Source organism: Cydia fagiglandana, chromosome 8 (genome assembly GCF_963556715.1).
Source record: "Cydia fagiglandana chromosome 8, ilCydFagi1.1, whole genome shotgun sequence".
Classification (NCBI taxonomy): domain Eukaryota; kingdom Metazoa; phylum Arthropoda; class Insecta; order Lepidoptera; family Tortricidae; genus Cydia; species Cydia fagiglandana.
Window position 1 is genome coordinate 4188276 of NC_085939.1, and position 25742 is coordinate 4214017.

Consider the following 25742-nt stretch of genomic DNA (forward strand, 5'->3'; position numbering starts at 1 on the left):
CTTCAGTCTTTGGCCCATCGGCGGAAAGTCGCCAGCCTGTCGGTATTCTACAGGCTGCACTTCGGGGAGTGTGCCTAAGAGCTACACGAGCTTATTCCACCGTCCCCATTCTACCATCGGACTTTTAGACGCACGGCCGGTTTCCATCCTTACATGGTAGATATTCCACCAATTCGCACGAAGCGCTTTGCTTCTACTTTCCTTATGCGCACTGCCAAGGAATGGAATTCCCTGCCGGCGTCTATATTTCCGTGTTCTTATAACCCGGCAACCTTCAAATCAAGAGTGAACAGGCACCTTCTGGGCGAGCTCGCTCCATCGTAGGCCACGTCTACGCCTCGGCTAGTCTGTGGCCATGAGTAAGCCCATTCATAATAAAAAAAAAAGGCATGTCCATATTGTGCAAACTCTGAAAACGGCTCACCCCCGCCGAGCTCTGATTATGACTCCGCATATACTGACCAACCGCTTACTATGACATAATTACTGTGCGAAGTTTGGTGTTCATATAAAATTCTTTGTGACAAATTCGCATAAGATGACTTCGCTTATAGTGACAAACCGCTTACTATGACCTATAAATCCTATTTTCATGAAATTATGTCCGGTTATACTGACACATTTGCTGGTTTTCGTGGCCGTCATCACGTATTTCCCTGCGACGACGTTTGGGCGTGCGTGGCGTTTAAAAAAGTTATTTTAGTTTTGACTCTCGGTGACAAGTTAATAATTGGTACAAGGTTAATAAAACTCATCTCTCACAAAGGAATTTGAGATTAATTTGGAAAAATTAACAAAACCCTCCCTCCCCCCCTCCTCCCTCCTTAAACTTGTTTGTGGATCACTGATTTCAACAAATAAGAATAACATTAGTAAGTTAAAACTCACTGATTACAATGATTGAAATTGGAACCCTAGAAAAAGTCAAGTTTATGATATAGGATATATATTCTGCTCAACCATTTCTTTTCATTGTTATTTTTAGATAAATTTGCAAAACATGATGCAAATTTTCTATATTCATATAAAAATAAGCATATTTTGAGGGCCATAAACAAGAAATTTATTGGTCTTTGTTTTCTTAATTTGTAATGTATGTAATATGTATGACTACGTATCTGCAACGGTTTCCTGCTTAGTACAATTTGCTTTTTTCAATCTTTTCTTATGCAATTAATAAAAATTTTATCTACATGTATTCTATTGCACAAATACTAAATGTATAAATGCCAGACTTAATGTCTTGTGTCTATGAGTCAACAATTAGGCTAAACAGATACTTACACTTGATAATAATAATAGCACCCAGGCCAGGGCAGCTTGTGGCGAGCTGAATGGGAAGTGACATCCGTAGTCACGCCCATCTCTCCAGCATGCTTTGCTTAGCCGACTGTAGTGGACACTGAGTAGGGGCCTCAGACTCACCTCTGGTTTGCTTTTACCGGCCATCCAGAGTGGGGTGTCGCGTCTATTCTCGAAGAGCTTCATATTACCAGCTTTCAACTACATGCTTCCCGACAATGTTGACCTTTGTACACGTGGTCCGCCCGACCCGAAGACCCGTCCAGCTTTGAAACGGTTGTCCTTTTGGGATCCGTCGAAGGGAGAAAAAGTAGAGGCAGGGCTCCAATTCGATGGTCCATACGCGACGCCACGGGCGTCAACATCCAGGAGGCAATACAGTTAGCCCAAAACAGGGCAGTTTTGAGAGCGGTGGTGAAAAACTGCACTCCTAACCCTCATGACCCTCAGCCTTTAGGAACCGACACAGAAGAAGAGTGGGGTGTGAGCTGCTTAGAAAGCGGCACACACCTCTCCACAGTCCACACCCTGAGCCGCCAACGTAATGGTGTCCCTAAGTCGCTCCATGGGGGCGGCCGGTTTCGGGGGCAAATTTTATACTAAAATGAAAGATCGGATTCAACTGTAACTACCTATTTTACCATAAATCACCCTGCCGGCCTTGAAATTACCTATTTTTATTATACATCAGCTAATTTACATAATTTCGTATGTAAATGGTTTGTTTCTTTACCTACAATACCTTAGCTTGGAAACTTGACAAGTTTTGCATATGAAAAGTAAGGTGGCTTAGGGTTATTGTACTGGCAGTGATGATTGGCTGATTTCTGTTTGCATAAATAAATGTGGAAAGAACCCACAACAACAAAAAAACTGTGGACAGATGCCAAACTGTTGTTTTTTTTTGAAGCTACAAAATGTTATGAAGAATTAATTGTTATGACGTTTTAAATAAAAATTGTGAAATATTTACTCAATACAACAATAATGAAATGATTACAATGATAGGTTCTTTTTTTTTCAATTTTCGTTTTATCGTACTTACTAAGGTCTACCTACCGTACCTATTTCAACGGGTTCTGAAAAGGGTCGGCCAAATTTAAAACCTATGATCAAAGTTCAAACTTTCGATATGGGGTGGTCAAGTTCACAGGAGTTACCGTTAGTTAGGCAGACCGTCTCAGGTCTCGCATCCAAACGTTTACCTACATGAACAAACACTAGTTTCAAGCCCCATTTAACTATGCATTATACGCGCGGGTAATGCGTCAAGCCAATGGAAACCACGGGGATTCCTGATAAGAGCGACAATCTAGGGAGAGACGCTATCGCGGCCTCAGGTGTGCTGATAACGTGTGACGTCACCGCGCGCGCGCGGCCTCCTCAGTCGTGTTGCGCGCGCACGAGTGAACGTGCGTTTTTGTGTTTTTTGCGCGGCGTCGCCGCCGGCGCGATGAGCTCGGGCAGTGATGAGAGTGTGGAAAAACCTCGGTGGCCCGGTGGCATCTTGCGCAGGAGCGGCGCGCGAGTTGCGCGGCGCGTGCTCCACGTCAAGTACCGGAGCGTCTCGCCGGTCCCGAGCGCCTTACCGCTGGACTTGGACGACACCGTCTCATGCTTCTGCAGGTACTATGATACCTGTGTTACGTCACGACAGATAATGATAAGCATTGTTCAGTCCCATTGTTATCGCTGCGTCCTTTGTCTTTTGCAACCGTCGGTAGATACACAGTTTTACAGCTATGTTTGAGTTGGCTGGTGCCTCACGTGCAAGGATGACTCGGAGTAGCAACTAATAGAAATGCCATGAATATTGGTTTTGGTCCATACCGAATACTCGGCTGAAGCGAATATTCAGTAAAAAAACCTAATTATGTGTACATTTTGAGTCACACATTTACTTATAATATAATGAAACCTAGTCATTTACAAAGGACAATGTTAAGATTTAAGTTTAAGTAGTAGGATAAATAAAATAAAATAAATATGTAAGTACCTGTTCTGTATTCGGCCGAATACCGAAAATTCGGCGAAGTTATAAGAAAGTTGCAGAAGAGACGAGGCATCTCTAGTAGCAACTAAATCATGGTTGAATAGTACTTATCGTAAAATGTCTGTAAATCGAAACGTAATCGCTGTAATTCTTATTTATTACCATTTTATTACTGACTTGCAATGAAAACGTAGCGTCAACGAAACGTTTCTTTATACATAGCTAAAATTATGAAAAAGTATACATCAGTTTGTTCCCCAGTTTGTTCTAATGTCCTTTATATCACTGATCACTTGATCAGGTCAAGATCTGAGAAGGCAAGGAAAAACTCTTCAAATACTATAGACACCCCTCTATGTAGCGATTTGAATATTTTTCATGATTCATTTTGTTATCGAAACGACTCTGACACAAAACTACGTTCTGTGAAACCATTAATGTAGAGATTGTAGAGTGTAGATCATACCATACGTAAAATGACCAATGGAAGTCCTTAATGCAACACTATCCTAATTTTGTTTGTGTTTTTAAGCGAATTAAGATGTAACAAATACTTAACAGAACCGGTTGGAATCTGTTTTGTCATAATAAGATATGATACAAGAATAGATTTATATACTTGTATACCTATTTAGTGTACAGCTTATAGCTAGTTGTAGTTATGCCTATACTTATTGCGGTAGATATCTAGTGCCTTTCGATTGTGTTAGTTTCCTGTTGTAGCGCAGACGTGCACTCTCAGCGTCAAGGTCGCTGTTGTTAGCATTTACTTAGTACTTAGTCTAGAGTTGCGGCTACAACACCCACGGCTTTTAAGACTAACTCGGACAGAGCCTTGCCTTTAAGGACGTGAGCCTTTAAGGATTCATTGAAGCCTAAACACAATATACAATTTCGGTCTCTATTTTCACTTTATATTCTTGTTTAGTATTTTGGGTTATTCCCAGTTACCACCAAGTTGTTACCAGTGGTAACTACTGGGAATTTTTGCCCACCTTTTACCACTAAAAAAACCCAAGAGTTACTACCAAACCGAGTTGGAAAATACCTACTGGGAATAACCCAGTATTTTCCAACTATTTTAACCCCAAACACATTTTGGCACATCAGCGCAAAATCAAAGCAAGTCAAATGCGTTACACATATGTAATTAGTCTAACAATAACCGGAACAGAGTAATTCTTTCTCGCCATCGTGGAATACAATACAAGCTGTGTCCGCAGCTCTGTCTACTTCGGCATGAGTCTGCATAATTTACTCTGCCCCTGAGGGTAGATTCCAAAAATAAATTAGGCTATATCCATCCCCAAGAGCCCAGCCATACATACCAAATTTCATTAAAACCGTTTCAGTGGGCATATTCTTTTGCATTAATAACATTAAGTATGTATGACCAAAATATAAACCGAATTTAGGAGTCCTGTCCTAAAAGTACCGGAAAATCCCGCTTCTATTTTCGTTACCGGAAACCCCCATTCATAATAATTGCAGGACTGGTTTTAATGGTTTTGCGTCCCCTAACCCTTACCACAAGATGGGTCGCTCGTTTACCAACAAAGCAAAATTTTCTTCTATTTATATGAGATATCATATTCTTATACGATCCGCGCAAGAAATGGAATCAGCTGCAATTTGCGCGCAGAATAAAAGTTTAAGAAGCGGAATAAGTTATTTTATTTATAACTTCCTTCGGGATAACTTTCATGACAGCTTGATAGCAGTTTTCTATGAAATATAACCGAATTTCATTGCACATTTCACTGAAAGAGAGAGCATATGTGAATCTCCTCCAAAACTATTATTTTACATAAATTCTCTCTCCAATCTGTTTATAAGCTGGAGCCGAGTGGAGGCAGGCCACGGGCGAGTCAAGTGGAGGCAATCGCCGCGACCTTCAGTCGCCTATTCAATTACCACCGTCCTCGCGTCGACATCTCCAACTTTACAAGTTGTTACGTCACGCCAGGCCCAAGATTTTCGCAATTACCTTCTCGTTTGTTATTGTCAATACCATCGCACCACCAGAAATTTAGAAATCCAAGATGGCGGCGGTTTTAACCTTTTTACTAAGGCTTCATATTAAGAACACATACACATATCGATTCTAATTACTGAACTGAATATCGCGCAGAGGACACTAAGGACATCCTTAATGGTCCTCCCACATTGGCTGCCAGTGTTGCCAGATGAAATCTGAAATATTCAGTGGAAAAAAAATCGGTTTAGCAGTATATAGGGGAAAAAAAACCGGGCAAGTGCGAGTCGGACTCGCGCACGAAGGGTTCCGTACAATGCAAAAAAACAAAAAAAAAGCAAAAAAAAAACGGTCACCCATCCAAGTACTGACCACTCCCGACGTTGCTTAACTTTGGTCAAAAATCACGTTTGTTGTATGGGAGCCCCATTTAAATCTTTATTTTATTCTGTTTTTAGTAGGTATTTGTTGTTATAGCGGCAACAGAAATACATCATCTGTGAAAATTTCAACTGTCTAGCTATCACGGTTCGTGAGATACAGCCTGGTGACAGACGGACGGACGGACGGACAGCGAAGTCTTAGTAATAGGGTCCCGTTTTACCCTTTGGGTACGGAACCCTAAAAAGCAGTAGATTTAAAAAGTTATGTTTGCAATAGGTAAAATTGAACAAAAAAAATTATGCTCTGACCAGACACCAACCTCCCATAAAAAAATTGTTTTTTTTTTCCTTTTTAGGCCCCAATTTCGCACGGGAGCTTTTCCACCGCGCGTTAAAAAAGCGTTTGAATGACACAAATGTAGAGATGGGCGCCAGCGGGTAAATACCGGGAAAATACCCAAAACTACCCAATCTACCCGATATTTACCCGTATCTACCCAAATTGTTGGGTATTTAAAATTTGTTCGTATAATTGAAGAAATTCATTATATAACTAAGATATATCAATATTATTATCGTATAAATATGAAAATAAGTTAAAATAAAGTATACAAATCACAATCTCACAACTTTTTTGTACACAATTAATTTTTTTTCGTGAATTTTTTTTTATACCTATATACCTATTATTTTTTTATTGTTGTCATATTTTGGTTTTGATATTTCTACATTTTATTTTATTTATCGTTTAATACAGTATTTTTTTCGTTAGGTATATGGCCAAATTTGATTTACTATAACCAGTTTGGATGAAATTTTGTGTGTATCTAAATTGTTTGATCTCAACCAGATCCCGAAAATGAGGATTCGAGAGCCACATTAATCCGCCACTTTACCGAAAACATGCCAGAAATCAGCACTGAAGAAATCGAGATGCTCCTCAGGCAGCTTAAAAATGGAAGAGCCCCAGGCGAGGGCGGCGTTACGAGCTTCTGAAAGCGGGAGGTAAACCTGCACTGAAGGAGCTCCAGAACATCTTTAACGCCGTTCTTTTCGATGGGAGAACTCCAGAGGTGTGGAGTAGGAGTGTAGTCGTGCTGTTCTTCAAAAAGGCAAATAAGGCCCTATTGTAGAACTACCGACCCATTTCGCTCCTAAGCCACATCTACAAGCTGTTTTCGAGGGTCATCACGAACCGCCTTGCACGAAGACTCGGCGAATTTCAGCCACCGGAGCAGGCCGGATTTCAAGGAGGATACGGCACCATAGACCACATCTTCATAGTGCGGCAGATTATACAGAAGACTGAAGAGTATAATCGGCCCCTGTGCTTAGCATTTGTGGACTATGAGAAAGCCTTTGACTCCATTGAAGTCTGGGCTGTTCTGGATTCCCTGCAGCGATGCCAAGTCGACTGGTGATATATCCAAGTGTTGAGATGTCTGTACAACGCAGCTACCATGGCCGTCCAAGTCCAAAACCAGCAGACTAAGCCTATCCCCATGCATCGTGGCGTGAGACAAGGGGATGTGATTTCCCCCAAATTGTTCACAAATGCATTGGAGGATATGTTTAAAACGCTCGACTGGAAGGAACATGGTATTAACATTAATGGCGAATACATCTCACACTTGCGATTTGCGGACGACATCGTCACCATGGCTGAGACGTTGCAGGATTTAGAGCATATGCTGACCGGTCTAGCTGATTCTTCTCAACGCATAGGTCTCCGGATGAATTTGGACAAAACAAAAGTTATGTTCAACAAATGTGTTGCTCCGGGACCTATTTCAGTACAAGGGGCTGTTCTCGAGGTTGTTCAGGAATACGTCTACCTCGGGCAAATACTGCAGTTAGGAAGGAACAACTTCGAGAAAGAGTCGAATAGAAGGATACAGCTGGGCTGGGCAGCATATGGGAAGCTGCGTCGAGTCTTCACGTCGTCAATCCCACAGAGTCTGAAGACAAAAGTCTTCAATCAGTGCGTCCTACCCGTGATGACATACGGAGTCGAAACGTGGACACTCACGGTAGGGTCAGTCCATAAATTCAAAGTCGCTCAGCGAGCAATGGAAAGGGCTATGCTCAGAATCTCTCTGAGGGATCGTATTCGAAATGAAGTCATCCGTCAGAGAACTAAAGTCGTCGACATAGCCCACCGGATTAGCAAGCTGAAGTGGCAGTGGGCCGGTCATATTAGCCGTAGAACCGATAACCGTTGGGGTAGACGAGTTCTCGAGTGGAGACCGCGCATCGGCAAACGTAGAGTAGGACGCCCTCAGACTAGATGGAGCGATGACCTTCGCAAGGCGGCTGGCAAGAGCTGGATCAAAGTTGCCGCAAATCGTGCTCAATGGCGTGCAATAGGAGAGGCCTATGTCTAGCAGTGGACGAGAGTAGGCTGATGATGGTGAAAACACAATATGACCCAGTAGGTGGTACTGCTATCGGTATATATATAGCCAATAGTGTTTTCAAACAATCCAGGTACCGGTTGAAATATATACACAAAATTTCATCCAAATCGGTTTCAGTCAGTAATTTAATATTAGGTGATATACCGACAGCAACGCCACCTACCGGGTCCAATAGTTTTTCAAACCATCCAGATACCCGTTGAAATATACATATATAATAGTCATATACACAAAATTTCACCCAAATCGGTTTCAGTAAATCGAATTTGGCTATATACCGATAGCAGCGCCACCTACCGGGTTTAATTGTTTTTCCCAACCCTTCAGGAACCCATTGAAATATACACACAAAATTTTATCGTTATCGTTCCAGCCGTTTAGGAGGAGTAGAGTGACAAACACACGTATTGTAGAACGTATGTTTAAGATATTAAGCATTTGTCAATTTTCTTAGTCAATACAAATATTATACGTTTTATATAACTACATGAGTATCAAAAAAACTGTTATTTGCAATATCTCCATTCAATTTACTACTCCGTTTCCAACTTTTATTTATACCCACTCATTTGGGTAGAAAAGGTAAATACCGGGTAGATTGGGTAAATACCCGATAAATACCCGATATCTACCCCGGGTATTTACCCGCCGCCCATCTCTACACAAATGTATAATCATGTATAGCTGGTCAAGCAAATCTTGTCAGTAAAAAAAGTCGCGAAATTCAAATTTTCTATGGTAAGATATATCCCATCGCGCCTACATTTTTCAAATTTGCCGCATTTTTCTACTGACAATATCTGCTTGACCAAGTATATGTATTCACACGAAGGCGGTTTTTAAGCGCGGCGCTTTTTTATCGAGCACTGTTCACTAGACGACACGATACGACGGTATAAAGTAACTAGATGATCCGATCACGACAAATAATCATTCGTTTTCGTAAAATCAGTAGCTCAGCAGCAAAAAGCAGTAGATCAGTAGATATTTTTAAAATCAGATAGATCTACTGCTTAATCAGTAGATCTGGCAACACTGTTGGCTGCTAATAAAATGTTATAATATAACATCGTGTGACAGAAAAAACACGGTATTATTGAGTGTTGTATTCATTTAAACTTAACACTGTGAATTCTTCGAAATTTGTAACATCGCTTATACAAAATAATCACATCCCACAATCAGATAACAATGATAACATACATATTATGAAATTTCCCATCAGAGTGTGAGCGGTGAGTCATTCAGAGTCCCCGACGTTCATTCGTCGCACACCGATCGTAGTTTTTGCACTGTTTATATTATGTTTTTAATTTAGATATGTTAATTCACCGTTGCCAACAAAATTAAAGCTTATTTATTAACTGCAAATTCAAGCATCAAAGTATTCAGATGGACGATAATAAAATGGCAATTATTATAAATTGGTAATGGTGTCGGGATAATTTTCGCTCAGTTTTCGCTCGCGATTGCGTCTGCGTAAAGCTCCTGAATTATCTTCCTGTGTACAAGAACATGATTCATTCTTTATACATATTCATTCAGACGTTTTTGTGTAAGAGTAACAAATATATGTACTTACTTATTCAAGAGACTATAAGTAAATCTACAATTATATTTGGTTTTCATAATTTCGTGACAGTCGTTTCAAGATGCTTGCATTCCTTGTTAGCAAGTACCTATGTTAGGTACTAATTGAGAGAAGGTCAAAATGCTTTCGGCCGAACATAAACTCGTTTGTACAGTCGCCACCAGATATATCGGAGCGGCCAGGGTGCTTACAAATATCTGAACACGCCTCTATTGTCAAAGCGTTATATAGAGTGCGTGTTCAGATTATTTTGAGCAACTCGGCCGCTCCGATATATTTGATGGCGACTGTACATCATGTAATTGTAATCGTTATTTAATATAAAAAGAACCGTCGTGACTTAACAGTTTTAAACGCTATTTTATGGTTTTCATCAGCAGTCCCACCTGCGGTTGCTGCTCCCCAAAAGCAAATGCACGAGTTACTATAAAAAAACCTAGTATTTATATAACATAAATCAGATCTGACGATTGCTGTGGCTATGACACAATTTAATTTATCGATAGGAAACTATCTGCGTCGACTGCGGCAGCTTCCGCTCCGAATCAAAAATGGCACTTTCCTCACAGCTGCAGAAATTGAAGCAACAATTTGTGCAATATCCTCGTTCCGTCGCTGCAGGATGTTGGTAATATGCTTGTAAATTTCCCGGAAACCGGGAATCTGATTTACATCAGTACGGAGACTGCAAGCCTCAATTGATAGGGAATGATGCCAGGTATATACCTACCTACCTACGTTACCAGTTCCTATCAATTAACAGGCTTCTACGGAGATATGTCTACGAAAAAATGTGACTCTAGTCTCTCTCTAATCTAGATAATGCAGATAGTGTAGATAAATATCTTAGTTGCTCATATACAATAAGTTTGATTTATATCGCGTTCAAAATAAATGACCACTTCATATTATCAATTTGTTTTTTCAATCAACAGATAGTAGAGTAGGTCATATGAAACCACATGGTCATGGGTCTTAAGGTGGAGGTTCGCGCCGCGACAGGCGTCAGAGACGCGAGAGGTCTCTGTCTCCTCGCGAACTGTCGCTTATATGTTGCCTTTGGTCAAGTGATGGTCGCGGTCTCCGGACGCGATCTTCTGTCTCGGTCGCTTGTCTCTGTCGGGGCGCGAACCTCCACCTTTAGGCAGTCAGATTGTCAAAACTTGCCGAGGATAGTGATCTGATCGGATGTTGGGGTGGGGCGAAACTGAGGTGATGGTTTAGTGGTGCGGTGTGGTGGTGGATTGTGGCCTAATCGTAGATTGCAGCATAATAGTGTTGGACTGAAATGGTCTAGTGATGTGGTATGGGCTGAAATGTAAGTGTTGTAAACTGGCAGCGTCGGTGCGATTAAGAGTCTCACGAACCCGCCGCCGAAAAACGTCTCCCATGCAATCGCAGCAATGCTTGAATTACACCTACATAGATTGTATGGCGGCGGCTAGGTTCATGTATACTTCGTGTGACTCTTATCCAAAGTCAAGTTGTAACACTTGTAAAATAGTAATCTGTGTCTTTATAAAATAGAATCCAGCAGCTTGCTGCATCAAAAATTCACTTTGTTTCACAAGTGCAAGTCTATTTTCAAGAAAAGGAATTGAATTGAACGCGTACACTTTGTGCAGTAAATTGTACAAATATCCCTGGTGGGTGTAGACTGAACTGATGGTGGTCTGTCCTGGTGATAGTTTATCTGCTGGCTGGTTTGAGCTGGTGGTGGTGTGCAAACAGTCCTCCAATGAATGTTCGCGTTATTTGTTACAGGTGAGTCGCTTGCTGGCTCGCCGCCGTATGTAAGTCCACCTCATCTTGTCTAGGCCAGGTGTGGCATCCACAGAGATCTCTTTAGGCTCACTTAAACGAGAACTCGCATGCTGTTTTCGTTACACTGTGGTATTTCATCGATCGGTTGAATAGATAGTACTTTAGTAGTCAGCAATGTAATCCAATTTGCATGCGGGTTCTCGCGCCATCTGAGTTCTCAAGAAGACCACATATCTTAGATAAAATCGCGGCAGGGTTACATTTTGATTAAAATTGTGCGGGCTGGCTTATTTTACAATAGGTATCAATAGTTTTTCAGGAATCGGGCACTTAAACACAACAATTTACTATTTTGGTAATTCTAAAGTAAATACAGAAAATTCACGACACATTTTTCAAACAGAAATAATAGTAGCTAAAGCTAATTAACTTATTGTCTGTTCACGATAAGTCGCTACAGCCTGATGTAATTAGAAACCGTCTTTATGGTTAACTGACAATTTGATTCCCTTATTACCGTATGGCTTTATTAATAATAGCGCATGCAGTTCTTTCATGCCTCTCGAAAACCGTCTCCTGGGGCATTCCTTCACAGGTGCGCGGTTATTTTGTCTGGCGCGTGGTTCTTGTTTCAATGGTTGAATTAACCTGCTTTTAAAACAAGAGTCAGTTTTGCAATAAACCTACTTATGGGCAGTTTATCAGTTCCATGACGCACAGAGCCAAGGCTACACGCGGCATGACTAAGCTCAAAAACTTCTAGCTTTCTCGAAGAACCCTCCTTCGTTATTCAGTCCACGTGTCTACTGTCGATGCAGAATTGTAGACAATGCCTTGTGTCGTGTTGTCGAAACGTCCTTCAGGTTTTACAAATACATTGGCAGAAGGTGGCGTTTTCGGCGTATAGTGTTGGCGAATTTTGGCCTCGAAGCTCTAGAATTAGACCCAATGACGACCCAGAACAGAAATGGCTGGCGAAAAGCGATTAGGAGAGCTGACCCCAATTGAACATGGGATAAGGCCGGAGAAAGAAGAAGGAGAGTGTTGGCGAATTTTAATTTCTGGGAACTTAATTTTAAGAATCGAACGTCGAACTGACCATAAATGCTCTTATATAAATTCATCTGACATTTAATGCTGTACTAAGTTTTATGTGAATTGTGATACAACATTTTATTACGTGAAATAAAATATACTAATGATGTTTTTAGGTCGTAATAGGTACGAGTACCTAATATTATTGCAGCTCATTCGAGAAAATACTATGTTTTTAAATATGCTTCTTTGAAATTTTAAGTATTTTAAATTATTGCGATTATTACGAACAATATAGCTGTGTGTAATTATTTTAATTAGTGTCTCTCCTTTATACACGATTTAAACAAAACCCGACTGTGTGTTGAGTTAAGATGCCTTCCTGTCCCGTTGTTGCATTGCATGTCAAATTAAACCATAGATTGGATGGTATGGCATAGGCATAGCCCTAAAATCGCTTTGCTCTTAATTTGCTTTGTACCGTTAGGTAGCCGTGTTCTGTAAAGTTCAAATGGACTGCTGTTGACCGATTAATGTAGCTTTGTTAAAGCTTTATTCCCCGAATAACACGTGCTTTTGAAACACAACGGGTTTCTGTGGTCACAATCATAATGCATAAGGACCGTTTATAAAACGTTTTGTTGTTTCGAGCTTTGAGGCCGTTGGAAGTACCTGTAACTGACGTAAACAAAGCGTTTTCAAACGTAAACAATGCAACTACAAAGGACTTCTATTATCCAAACTAAGTAGCAAATAATTGGTCTTTCCTATTCCATGAAAATGACCACTTCAGCTGTGTTCATAAAGGCCGATTTCTATAGCATGCTCTTCTGCCAGAAGTGCTTAAGCTGGGATTCCACTGATACTGCTGCGAACTCCCACTTTAATGATCGTACCGTTTAACTTAGACATAAAAGTATGTAAATTACATTACCCTATATATAGGTAACCTTTATAAACAAGCGTTGGGTAAACCGCTCTGCTAACCTGTACACTCCTTTTTTACCTCTTTCCAAACTGTAGACTCTGAGAGTTCATTCCACAGCCGGCACGTTAGCGGTGGAAAACGTGAAAATAATATTCACACAAGTGTCATGTACACTTGTAAAGATTGTTTTGTAACATACTTATGTAGTTGATATAGCGTGCGCATTGTCCCTGCAGTGGCAGACCGTTATCGCGGAGCAACCGTTGCGCTGCGGTCGTCGCGGCGCCATACTAAAACACTACCTACAGTGTGTACCCGACCGCTTCGGATGTGCCCACGTAAACGCTCTGTGAAGAAGGCTTTCGACCTGTATACCAATTTAGAGTAGCAGCAGTGCCGGATTAATAAACCCCCAGGGTGGCCCTCAGCCTTCAGGTTCGATCGATTCCTGAAAGTTTACAGGCTGCTAGAGGTGCCTTTAGCAAATTGTTTATTGGTTTACCCGGCAAAGCAGACTAGCGTCCTTTATCTGTACCAAGAACTCTGCTGAACTAAGTATTCAAATTTCAAACGCTTGGAGCAGTGTAGACTATATTATGAAGACAGCTTTAATCTGGTTATGGGTTAGTACTCTGGATTATGAGAACTTTCGTTTATTTTTAAACTGTGCGATGTGCAAATGTGTGCGAGATTTGTTTCAGTCATTATGACAAATATTAAACGGTAAGGGGTCGTCCATTAATTACGTCACACGTTTAGAGGGAGGGAGGGGGTCAAGAAAATGTGACATATTGTGACATGGGGGAGGGGGGAGACACAAACTTTGTGACGTCACTTTAACTTCATCAGTAACCAAAAATGTATTTAAATTATTTAGTTCGCTGTACATTTAAATAACAAGTTTTTAAAACGAAAATAGTTTTTAATCGTTTAATTTTCTTTCCTAAGCAGTTTTGGGTTATAAAATTACTAATATTTATATCGTCAAAAATATTTTGATGAAATATTAATAATACTTAGGTACTTACTTAATTCGATTTGGCGATTTCGTAGAAAAAATGTGACGTTACACTAGGGGGGGAGGGGTTTGCCAAATGTGACCAAGTGTGACAAGGGGGGGGGGGAGGGGTCAAAAAACCTAGAAATTGGTGTGACGTAATTCCCCTAAATGAAAGGATGACCCCTAAATGCAAGTAAGAGATGACCCTATCACAATACACAGACAACTTTACTCACCAGAATACTATGCATCTTCCCATACAGTTTAATATGGTGGAAAATCTCACGGTAAATAAGGTTTGATGAATGTTATAATTATAAAAGAATCTGTACACAATACCTATAGTTTGTTAAACATTTACTATTACACATTATTACAAACAATTAATAAAATAAATAAGAAATAACGCAAATGAGAATGACGGCAATCTTCCGATGGAGTTCCGAGGATAGGATAATATGTGTAATTAGTCCAAAGTTACATAACTGATTCCATTGTGTTACGAAAATTAAACATGTAAAGGTGAGATTGATTGTATGGTGAGGTGAGGTACTTTGTATGATTTTATAGGCTATCAATACTGCATAATAAGAATAGCCTAGATTGTAGGTGTCGTTAAAACTCAGCCTTGTATTCGTGATTGTCTCGGTTCGAGTTGTGGCTTGTGTATATGCGATTGCAAATGGCGATGACTAATCTGCGGTCAGATGGTTACAATGTCACCGAATGTACGTGCCGTATCGAATCGCGCGGGAGGGGGTGAAGTCATCGAGCCAGCTTGTGTGCATCGAAGTATAAGTATGGAATAGCAATTTAGTGTAATTGTGTGACATAGACTAGGAATCCTCTAGACCGAGTTTAGAGCAATTATTTCATGCAACCGATGATGCCAAAAATGCGGGCGTCCGCGGGACGAGGCGAGCGAAGTCCCGTGCCGTGATTGCTCCGTTCAAAGACACGGACGTCACACAAAGACACTTTCGACTCGAACATGGAGTAAAATTACCGTATGCGTGGCAGAGGGGGTAGCGCGACTATGCCCAGTCTGGAGGATGTTTTGTCTGTGCTGTCAGTACATTAAGTGAGACTACAAATTTACACTTCGATGAGTTTCGACAGTAATCAGTAATCACATACACAGAGATGAGCTCACTACGATTTACAATTGATTTGTGAATTCGGTAGCTGGAGGCCGAATTAAATCATCTACTATGTCACTGTTTGTGGCTTCGGTATATTAAAACGTTACCACATTACGATTGTAAGTAGCCACTGGCATATAAAGTATGAAAATAGAAATGACGCTTAAAACTTTTGTCTCAAATCGTCACAATTGCGTCTAAAAATATTATTATATGGCACTAGCGTTACGGGACAAGATTTTATGTTTGCTTTGAACTTTAATAACAGACGATCGTTTAAATCATTTTTAAATTAAAGCACTCGTCGTTGATGCGCATTTAAATACCCAGCTATACGCCAAACGTTATTTAATCACCAGTGATTGGATTAACAAACCTCAAACAAAAATTACCGATATGCCTTGGAATTCCGGGACTTATGTTGTTTAATATGTTTCTGATCTTATTACATCAAATAATTTTTAATACCATTTACCTGATAAAATAAATATTTCTACTCGATATTCCGCTCACTCACTAAAATCCGATCACTGTTATTTAATCCACTTCAATATATTACTTTATAATAGATACCTACATATATATAGTAGGTATATTGGGAATTTCCTTCGTTTGAAGCGATACGGATACAGGTGATAAAACATCACTAACATCAGTATGTAAATATACTTACGTACAGTGGAAGGCAAAGATGGTTAAATTTTTCGCCTTATTACAAAGGAGTAAGGCGCAAAAGTGTAATACTCGTATACTTGACGTCGACTGTACCTATAGTACCTACTGAACGGACTCCGTGCCGTAGGTAGCTACATATTTTTGTTTCCTGGCGATGCCTACCTCGTGCAAAATAAGGAAAATTCACTAATTATGTTTTCCTGGATACCGTGGCATCCAACGTTAAAGCGACCGCCTTTGTTGTTATGGATCAGGTCTATAAGGCAATGGATTTACATACGAATACCTAAATTAGGGTATTCACTGGTTTTGAATCAGATACCTACATAAAAGCAGAATAGGATTTTGCTTTGAGAATACTCTGTATCAAAGATCGGTTATATTCAGTGCTTTTTTTATCAGATTATAAAATGTTTGCCTTTGAGAAAAGGCAAGAGCCAACTTTCAAGACATTCTCCCCTAGATTTCTGATCATTTTTACCGCGGTTGGCTTTTTTGGAAGCTGTTATTAGCAATAATAATTAACATGTAACTGATAAATTTAGCCACGCGAGACAACAATGAGCTACTTGTTTATCGTAAAAAAATCACATCCGACATGTTTCGTAATGTCCAAAAATAATGTTGAAACATTGGCATCGGCACATACTACGTCGACACTGTCGATGTTTAGGTATTATATTCCTTTACAACGCATTATGGTTCACTTTCTTGTGCAAGTTTTGAGAACAATGAATACTTACGTCACAGATGATCTGAAGTGCTTCATGCGATCGATCGAATCGAGCTGACTCATTCATGAGTACTTACAGGCTTCTATTCAACAGAAGAAATTCGTGTTAAAAATACAGGTAGGTATATAACTGAGGGCTTACCGCGAAAATCAAAATTTCGTTGTTTACCTCTCTATCGCTGTTTTACCGCAATAAAGTGCCTATTTTCCAAAATACCAAAAAGGTCCACCTCATGCTTAACCTAAAGCCTTTTTTTTTTCATTTATATGTGTAATTTTGAGGATTCGAGGGCTAGGGCAGCAGGAAGGGTGCAACAACTGTATTGCGTCTATTGCATGGAGCTTGCCTATTATTATACGACGCTGTTATATCTGTTTAGTTCAGTTTTCAGTCCTCTGCGCTTACGTGTGCGAATGAGTCATCAAGCAAGCCACTCCCGGTGCCTTAATAGTTATTTGTTTACATTTAAGCGCGAGCTCAAACGTGTTTTTTTGTAAAATATGAGGATCGTGCGAGAGCCGAACGTGTGTAGAGGCACGTGGCAAGAATATATCGAAAAACTGGGACCTTGAACATGCGTTGCTGCAAAGCACGACGAAATCAAGTCTGTTCATTAAAACCACATCTTATCTTAAAATCGAAATAGAAGCCCCTGAGACAGACTGGCTAAAGTACTACCTACCTAATATAGAGTAGGCTGTTAATCTCCTCCTAATATCCATTTTCGGCCACTGCGACTGCGTTCTACCTGGATATGGAAGCCTACTTTGGGTGCAGAGGCACGATTTGTGCGTCCGATCATCCAGTGCTTGACTATGATTAGGTTAACCGATATACGGTTGCCGGTATACGGTAGATTTGCACCGTAACTAACAGTTTAATACAAACTCCAGTTTCCAGCCCAGCAAAACACATATAAGTAGATGGCCAGAAGAAGCTAGTTTCAGAAGACCGATAACCAACCTTTTTCGCTGCATGCCTTATCTTTGTAGAAGCCGCTAATAATTATTTTTGCACGTTAATTGTGCTTATAACTACTGTCATCTCGCTGCTGTTTATAACTTGAACACATAAAATTGGACTGACTTGGTGAAAACATAATAAACATGGTAATGGAATTTTAACCATGGAGTACAGTGCCATCTAGTGAGCTCTCTGAGATAAAGGTAGATTGTAAATGCGTTCATTGTAGATTTATAACTTAAATATAAGTACGCCCCTTTCATAGCGGACAAACAATTTTACGATTTAAATTCATAACTTTCAGTGAGACCGTCGCACAAACATAATAAATAGTGTCATCTACAACAATGACGAGGGACTTGTATGTAGGTAGGTAGGTAGCGTTGTATATAGGTTTTCAGTCTTCTATAGAAGATAAAAGATACGTATACTTATTGTATATTAAAAGAAGGCTTCTGGCTATAGATAAGCGTTGTCGGTTGCCGGTGTTGAATATGTCTGCACTGCAAATAACCCCTCGATGATCATGCACCCTTAAATGTTGCTAATGTTAGCCCTAGCCGTCTGACGCCGGCGTATATTTACAGCCTGTCCCCTCCGACCTTGACCCGCAGACCCGCCTTCTACCAGTTCCACCCGCGCTGCCTAATAACGATCTACAACGTGTGCCAAGCTATATCTGTCTATACTCTGCCGCCTTCCACCTTCTACATAATTAAAGATGCTAAATGTGCCGTCAAACATAATTGTATACGGCCGGCGTTTGAATTGTCAATGTGGCGATATGGCATGGTTTTAACTCAAACGCTACGGCTGCATTAAAAAAATTGTTTTCGTATGTCAACCGGTTAATAAAATAAATCCTTTGACAAAAAGCCTTGGCTCCGGTTGGTGTAGGTACGGTGGAAGTGAAATACATAACACACGCATAGCCAAATGCACGCTTTTCCGTAGTCGAATAAAAATTGGGTTATCTCCTGGGCTTTCAGACTTCAGCCAATATCAATAGGGTGCTAACAAATGGACTTATTGACTATGGAACATACATGGACATTGCTTATGACTTTTGTTTGACCCTTCGTATGGCTTTGTCAAAAATTTGATGATGATGATGCATCCTGTTATCCCTCATTAGGGACATAGGGCTCGCAGAATTCTCCATTTGTCACGATCTTGAGCGGCTACTTCCAGCCCCTTCCAAAAACAAAAAATAAATAATTTGTCAAAAATTTACTACTGAACCTTGAAATTGTGAATTACAGTCCAAATTGTGCTACGGATACGGGACAAGACATACGAAAGGTTAAGATTATAATCTGATACTCGGACATGTATGTACTCGTAAAGGCTGAGCATATCACCTGCACTGGTTGCATAAGTTCTTGCGACGACAATTTGAGTCAGACGAATAGCGAATCGCGCGGAACTTGTTTTCAACATTAACTAAAACAAATTATTCAAGCCTTTTCTGTATTGACCAACGTAATCCGTGTAAATGTCAATGCTAAACAAATAAGCATTAGCATATCTAAAGTGACGAATAAATAACAAACGTAACAATGTAGTGCTATAAGACTTGTCATAAACGGATTTAGATTTTAATTTGTTTTTCTTGTACAAGTGTCATCCCCGTAGAATAGTACTACCGTACATAAAACATACTTCCTAGTTCCTACAAAACCGAAGTTTGACAGCCACTCAGGGACGCATCATGCTGTCCCTTTCTCATTTATCTCACTATCCCTTTCGGCTATTTGGGGTTGACAAAATTCAAGTCATTATCTTATCTGTGGTTGTGCACGCAAAGGGACGTCAAATCGTGCCAACGCTAATAATTGCTCGTAGCAATGCTGAGATTGCTGAGCCGAACGGAGCCGAGAATACCCGAAAGAAAGACTGTCGCCCATGCACTGGCAGTGTTATACGAACTTCAGATCCGACTCTTACTTACAACTTTGGGAAATAAATTCTAGGATATTAACTATTCTGTTCTTCATCATCATATACTATCCAATTATAGTAATTATCTGTGAGATTTTTGCCTCTATGCACTGTCCAAAATGCGATCAGTTCATCGCATCGACAAAACTTTCGCGTCAATATTATTATGCAGGAATAATTGTTGCAATACTACATACTTTAGATCAGGTTCAGTTCAGACGGAATCTACTTCGTCATCGCTATAAGCGGATATATTTGAATTCACAAGCCAAAAACATACACTCCAGTGTCCTTAACCGTAACAAAAGGACATTTTTTGTTCATCTGCCTTAAATTCGAGAGCAAGAAACGTAACAGGAAACTATTAGACTGCAAGTTAATTTACAGTTTGGTAACTATTCTCAAATAAGTAATTTGAGCAAATGTTTTGGACATTTTTGAGAAGATTTAGTACAGCATTTCCCAAACGAAGGGTCGCGACACACTTGCGGGTCGCGAGCGAATATTAAGTGGGCCGTGGGCCCTGAAACTACTGGGAAATCTAATAGTATTTTATGCGTCCTTTTTAAGACAAGAGGTGGGTCCCGAAGTTGGCAGTTTTTGTTAGGTGGGTCGGAGACCTGTCAACTTTGGGAATCACTGATCTTGTAAATATTGCAGTGACAAAACTACCAAGCCGTTAGAGCGTGACAAATATTTTTGAGTTACTTTATGTAAAACAGGTATAGGTAGGTATGTAAGATGTTTTTCCCCATCGCGTGTGGTATGTTCTGCGCTTGAGCAGTAGGGTTACTGCATAACCTAAGTGTAAAGAAATAAAGAGACATTTTCACACGAATCCGCCTAGCACTGGATCCTCTTATCTGTCACACTATTATTAAGGGGTAATTATATAATTAAGTAAAATTTCAATACTTTTTAAATACTTATTCAAAATAAAATGGTCAATATCTCAAATACCGTAAAGAATAATAGGCACCTAATATAACATAAAGACAGCGGGACATCTTATTCTATCCCTTAAGGCTTTTCTAGTTATACCTATACGCTCGTAATGGTTTTCTAAAAGTTAACGTTACCGGCTTGGCAACAAAATAATACCTCGTTTCAACTGGTCAGTTTAAAACCATGAGTGTGGTGTCCTTTCCTATATTCAGTTATTAACCAGAAATCCCGACATTACTATGAGCTACCGGGTGGATAGCGATAATTTCAGCGAAAATCACCCTTATTTGCCCATCAATGATACGATCAATGGCGATCAAATAAGGGTTGGCAAACGTACCCACGTAATAGCCTTTAGTACCTTCGCTTATAATGGAATCTCGGGTGTATGATCATAAGAAACCCAAGATCTCCATGGGCCGTGGCAGCCCTGGGTGCGCACACGCCGCTCGCGAGGTGACAAGCGTTCATTGTTTCGCGGGTGCCTGTCTAACTGTACATATGTGACACCACGCACATTTGTAATTATGTACGTGCTCCAACGGCGCGGGTACCTGTTTTTCCTCGATGATGTATTCTTTTTGTGTCGTTCAGGCCATACAAGTATTTTAGGAAAATAGAGAGACCAACCTTAGGTACAGTCAGCAGCAGAAGTCGCCATACACTCCAGGTGCTCAAAGAGAGGTAAACGTTTAAACTGTCAAAAAGTTGTTGACTGTCATGGTAGCATTTACTTGTGAGCGCTCAACATGTCACAAATATCTTAACAGTCGCTATTCATTAATTTCTACACTTACAACAAATCATTGATACCTTAGCTGTCAAAAAACCACTGGTATCTAAGCGGTCAACGTGTCAAATATATCTGAACAATATGGAAAAATAGACGTTTAAAGCATACATGTATGGTCGTATATTGAATGAATAATAGCTATGCTAATTTCAGGTAAAGCGTTTTGACAATCATCGAAAGCAGTACAGTCTTGTCATCACATACATCTATCTCACGTTTTGCCCTTCAACCATTGACAGTGGTCTGTCAGTCAACTTACTGCAAACTATTTCTTTTATTGAATATAATCATCAAAACGAATGAGTGACACATAGCGAAAGCTAACTGAAGCCGAATTTAGAGCCAATTGTCAAGGCACGTTTTGGTCTTGTTACTAAGGCGTTTGCTTTTCAAAGCAGAGACCGCGGGTTCAAATCTCAGTCGGACGCACCTAGAAATTACAGCTATTTTTTTTGGGTTTCATTTCTATTATTAATTTGTGGTTTTATATTAATTTCGCATAAGTTTATATGTTTTTTGAAGATATTATGTCACATGTAGCGTATGTACGACTTTCTAACAGGACGTTGTAGGTTTGAACCCGCAGTGGGCGTTCCTTAGATTACTCCTGTGCAGAATGCCATTTGATGTTTACTGCTAGGTTATACTAACAATAAGTTCAAAGATATACAGTATGTATCAGGACGAAAGGCCAAGAAAGAGACCAATGGGTCTCTTTCTTGGCCTTTCGTTCTGATACATACTGTATATAACTCCGTATACTCTATCCTCTCTGCTAAGTTGTAAAAACAAAATTCGTCATTCCTCCAACAAAATAAAGAGTGGAGTCATAGTTGGATATGCTTAACACCTTTATTGCCCGTGCTTCTCACGTGGGGTCACGGCTAGCCTCTATTACAAAGCCATAAGGTTTACATGTCAGATTGGGACAGTGAACGTGTTACGTTTCAATTCTATTGTTTTCTCCTTCGTTCTTTGATCGATTCGGAGCATCGTATTTAAGTACTATATAGTATATTTTAGTACAATAAGCGGGCTAAATAAATATATTAACATATAATATGCTCTACGGTTTGGAAGAACGGCCGCCTATGACAGTTAAAATAAAAAACCGATCATTCTCGTAGAACCTACCAAAGAATATAATACTCAGAACCTACTTATCTATTGTCTAAGTTTGACACTTGACGATAAAATACTTCTTTAAGAAAGGAGGTGTCAATTCGTAGCTGCTACAGTATTTTTTTTAAAGTTAAACTGATAAAACGTTGATGCTTAGTTACCATTGAAATAACAACTGCTTAGCAACTGGTGGCACCCTGGCTGCTGACGTACGTGATTGGCAGTGCGTGTAGGTATTAATGACAGCAGCTTGAATTTGAGTGCTTAGATACCACTGACTTTTTAACCGTTATTGTCATTGTGATCAAATAAGGGTGTATGTGTTAAAGAAAAACTCAGAAGTTAAGATATATGTGACGAACTGAAAGCCTACGCTAAAATGACAACTTAGATGTCCTTATTTTTGTGACGATTGAAGTGTATATGTTTTCTTGGACACCTTGCCCGCTCAGGTATATCTGCTGCTGACTGTACTAGTGTCAGACTGCGTTGTCAAGCTCTCTAAAATTAGATAGCTGTTAGCAGCTACATAACATAGAATTTCCTAAAATGTCACAAGTGACACAGTCAAATGCCTTATCCATGTCCAGAAACAGGAAATGTAGAGGCGTGTTCTTTGCTCTGTATCTGCTTATCACTTATTTATATCTAAATTGTTTTGTCTGTGAAGGAATATTGAAGTTGGATAGTTTCGTTTCAATCCTTGCGAGAAGAGAAGATGCGATGACGCGGTACAATTAGCGTTGCACTTAGACGCACGCGTCCAAGCGCTAACTGATGGTCATTAGATGTGCTCTGTGGAAAATTCTAGCATTAACATCCGGCTTGGACTTCCTATGTCGCTTAAATAAAGTGTTTCCAGCCATCACAAGGAAGTTATTGATATCTGCCACGGGGAAAATTATAACAATGATTGAGTACATATCTACAATAAGGGGTCATTTATTAATTAATTACATCACACGAATTTCTAGGTTTTTCGACCCCACCCACCCTCATTGTCACACATGGTCACATTTGGCAAACCCCTCCCCCGGGTTGACCCCTCCTACCCCTAAAGGTGAGATGTAATTAATGGATGACCCCTAAGTCGCCTGCCATGTTTTAGGTCAAATATTGCACGTAGTCTGTTACTGATCTGATGATCTGTTACTTTTGTTGCTGATATTGCCATGCCCCGAATCCCGAATCCAGCATCGACATATTAAAATTAAGTGCCATCTTGATCCATCATTTCCCATAACGGAAGTGAACATCGCTAATTGCTAGATCGCTTAAAGATTCAAGGTCATCCCGAAGATAACATCTGCGACACGGAGCCTCTATTACCAAAGTACCTGTATATTAAACAAGAGAGGGCTGCGGGCGATTGATTGTGTTTCCAAGCCACCCCCAGCGGAAACCAGCGTTTCCTTCCGCCGCCAGCTGCTCGGCCGACAAACGCGTGACGTTGTGACAACCGAAAAAAACCGGGCAAGTGCGAGTCGGACTCGCGCACGAAGGGTTCCATACCATAATGCAAAAAAAAAAACAATAAAAAAAAGCAAAAAAAATACGGTCACCCATCCAAGTACTGACCACTCCCGACGTTGCTTAACTTTGGTCAAAAATCACGTTTGTTGTATGGGAGCCCCATTTAAATCTTTATTTTATTCTGTTTTTAGGATTTGTTGTTATAGCAGCAACAGAAATACATCATCTGTGAAAATTTCAACTGTCTAGCTATCACGGTTCGTGAGATACAGTCTGGTGACAGACGGACGGACGGACAGCGAAGTCTTAGTAATAGGGTCCCGTTTTACCCTTTGGGTACGGAACCCTAAAAATAAACGGTGTTAATTCAGTAATTATAATTTACAATATAATTTAAAACAAATTATTGAAGTGAAAACTTCTTTAGCGGCGCTGTGCACTTTTTGTGATGGGGAAAAAATGTTAAACTCGTGACAGGCCACGTGACCGACAGATTCGACAGATTGAAAATTCGTAAGACGGACACGTGACCTGATCGAAAAACGTTACAATGTCATCGAGTTTTCACTTCTGCCGGCACTCCCGGAGTGCAACCCGTTTTATTTAGCAGAATTATTGCACCTACACGAAACGCGATATGTGGACTTATTATGTATGATTGTAAATATTGTAATAACAAAAATTTCGCTAAAATTCTTGAATCAATGCAAATAAGTGAAATAAGCTTACCTTGGTTTAGGGGTCATCCATAAATTACATCACACGAATTTCATGATATTTTGATCCCTCCCCCCTCCTTGTCACACCAGGTGACAACTGGTAACCCCCGCCCCCTCCCCAATTCGAAATAAGTAGGTACTATTATTTTAATAAAACCAATATTAGTAATTTTATGACACCAAACCGATGAGGAAAAACACGAATAAAAACGATTTATAATTGCAAAAACTAGTTATTAACTTTAAAGCGAATAAAACAAAACTTTGATTTTCGGGTACAGGTGAAGTTAAAGTGACGTTACAAAGTTTGTGACTCCCCGCCCACTTGTCCCAACATGGCACATTTTCTTGACCCCCTCCCTCTCCCTAAACGTGTGACGTAATTAATGGATGACCCCTTATTGTTTTTAAATTTGTCCAACATGTTTGTAAACATGAAAATCTGAAAATTTAATTAATTTATTTATTTATTAAAAATATCGATACTAACACAAACCGATCCGTCCAGTCCTACTTTATGGCGCCGAGACGTGGCCGGTTCTTGGAAGGCATGTTCAGGAGCTTCGCGTTACAGAGATAAAGATGCTGCGATGGATGTGCGGCGTTACGCACGCTGACCGCATCCATAACGAGTACATCTGTGGCAGCCTCGCAGTCCGTGACGTAGGTAGCAGAGAAGCTCCAAGAATGTCGCCTCCGGTGGTTCGGCCACGTTTGTCGCAGGCCAGCTGACTACGTAGGAAACATATATGCCTTAACCTAGCCCTTGACGGCCCCCGACCCCGCGGCAGACCAAAAAAGCGATCGAGTGAACGGGCTCACACGAGACGACGCCCAGGATCGCGCA

The 25742-nt window shown here is 40.2% G+C and overlaps 1 protein-coding gene across 1 annotated transcript in view; it reads left to right on the forward strand.

Moving 5' to 3' along the window:
• The first annotated feature begins 2563 nt into the window (after positions 1-2563).
• Positions 2564-25742, forward strand: part of LOC134666496 (MOB kinase activator-like 2) — a 76707-nt gene continuing 53528 nt past the window's right edge. The window contains exon 1 of the mRNA XM_063523675.1: positions 2564-2928. Within this exon, the coding sequence (XP_063379745.1) occupies positions 2579-2928 (350 nt within the window). The 5' untranslated portion in view covers positions 2564-2578. The remainder of the gene's footprint in view (positions 2929-25742) is intronic.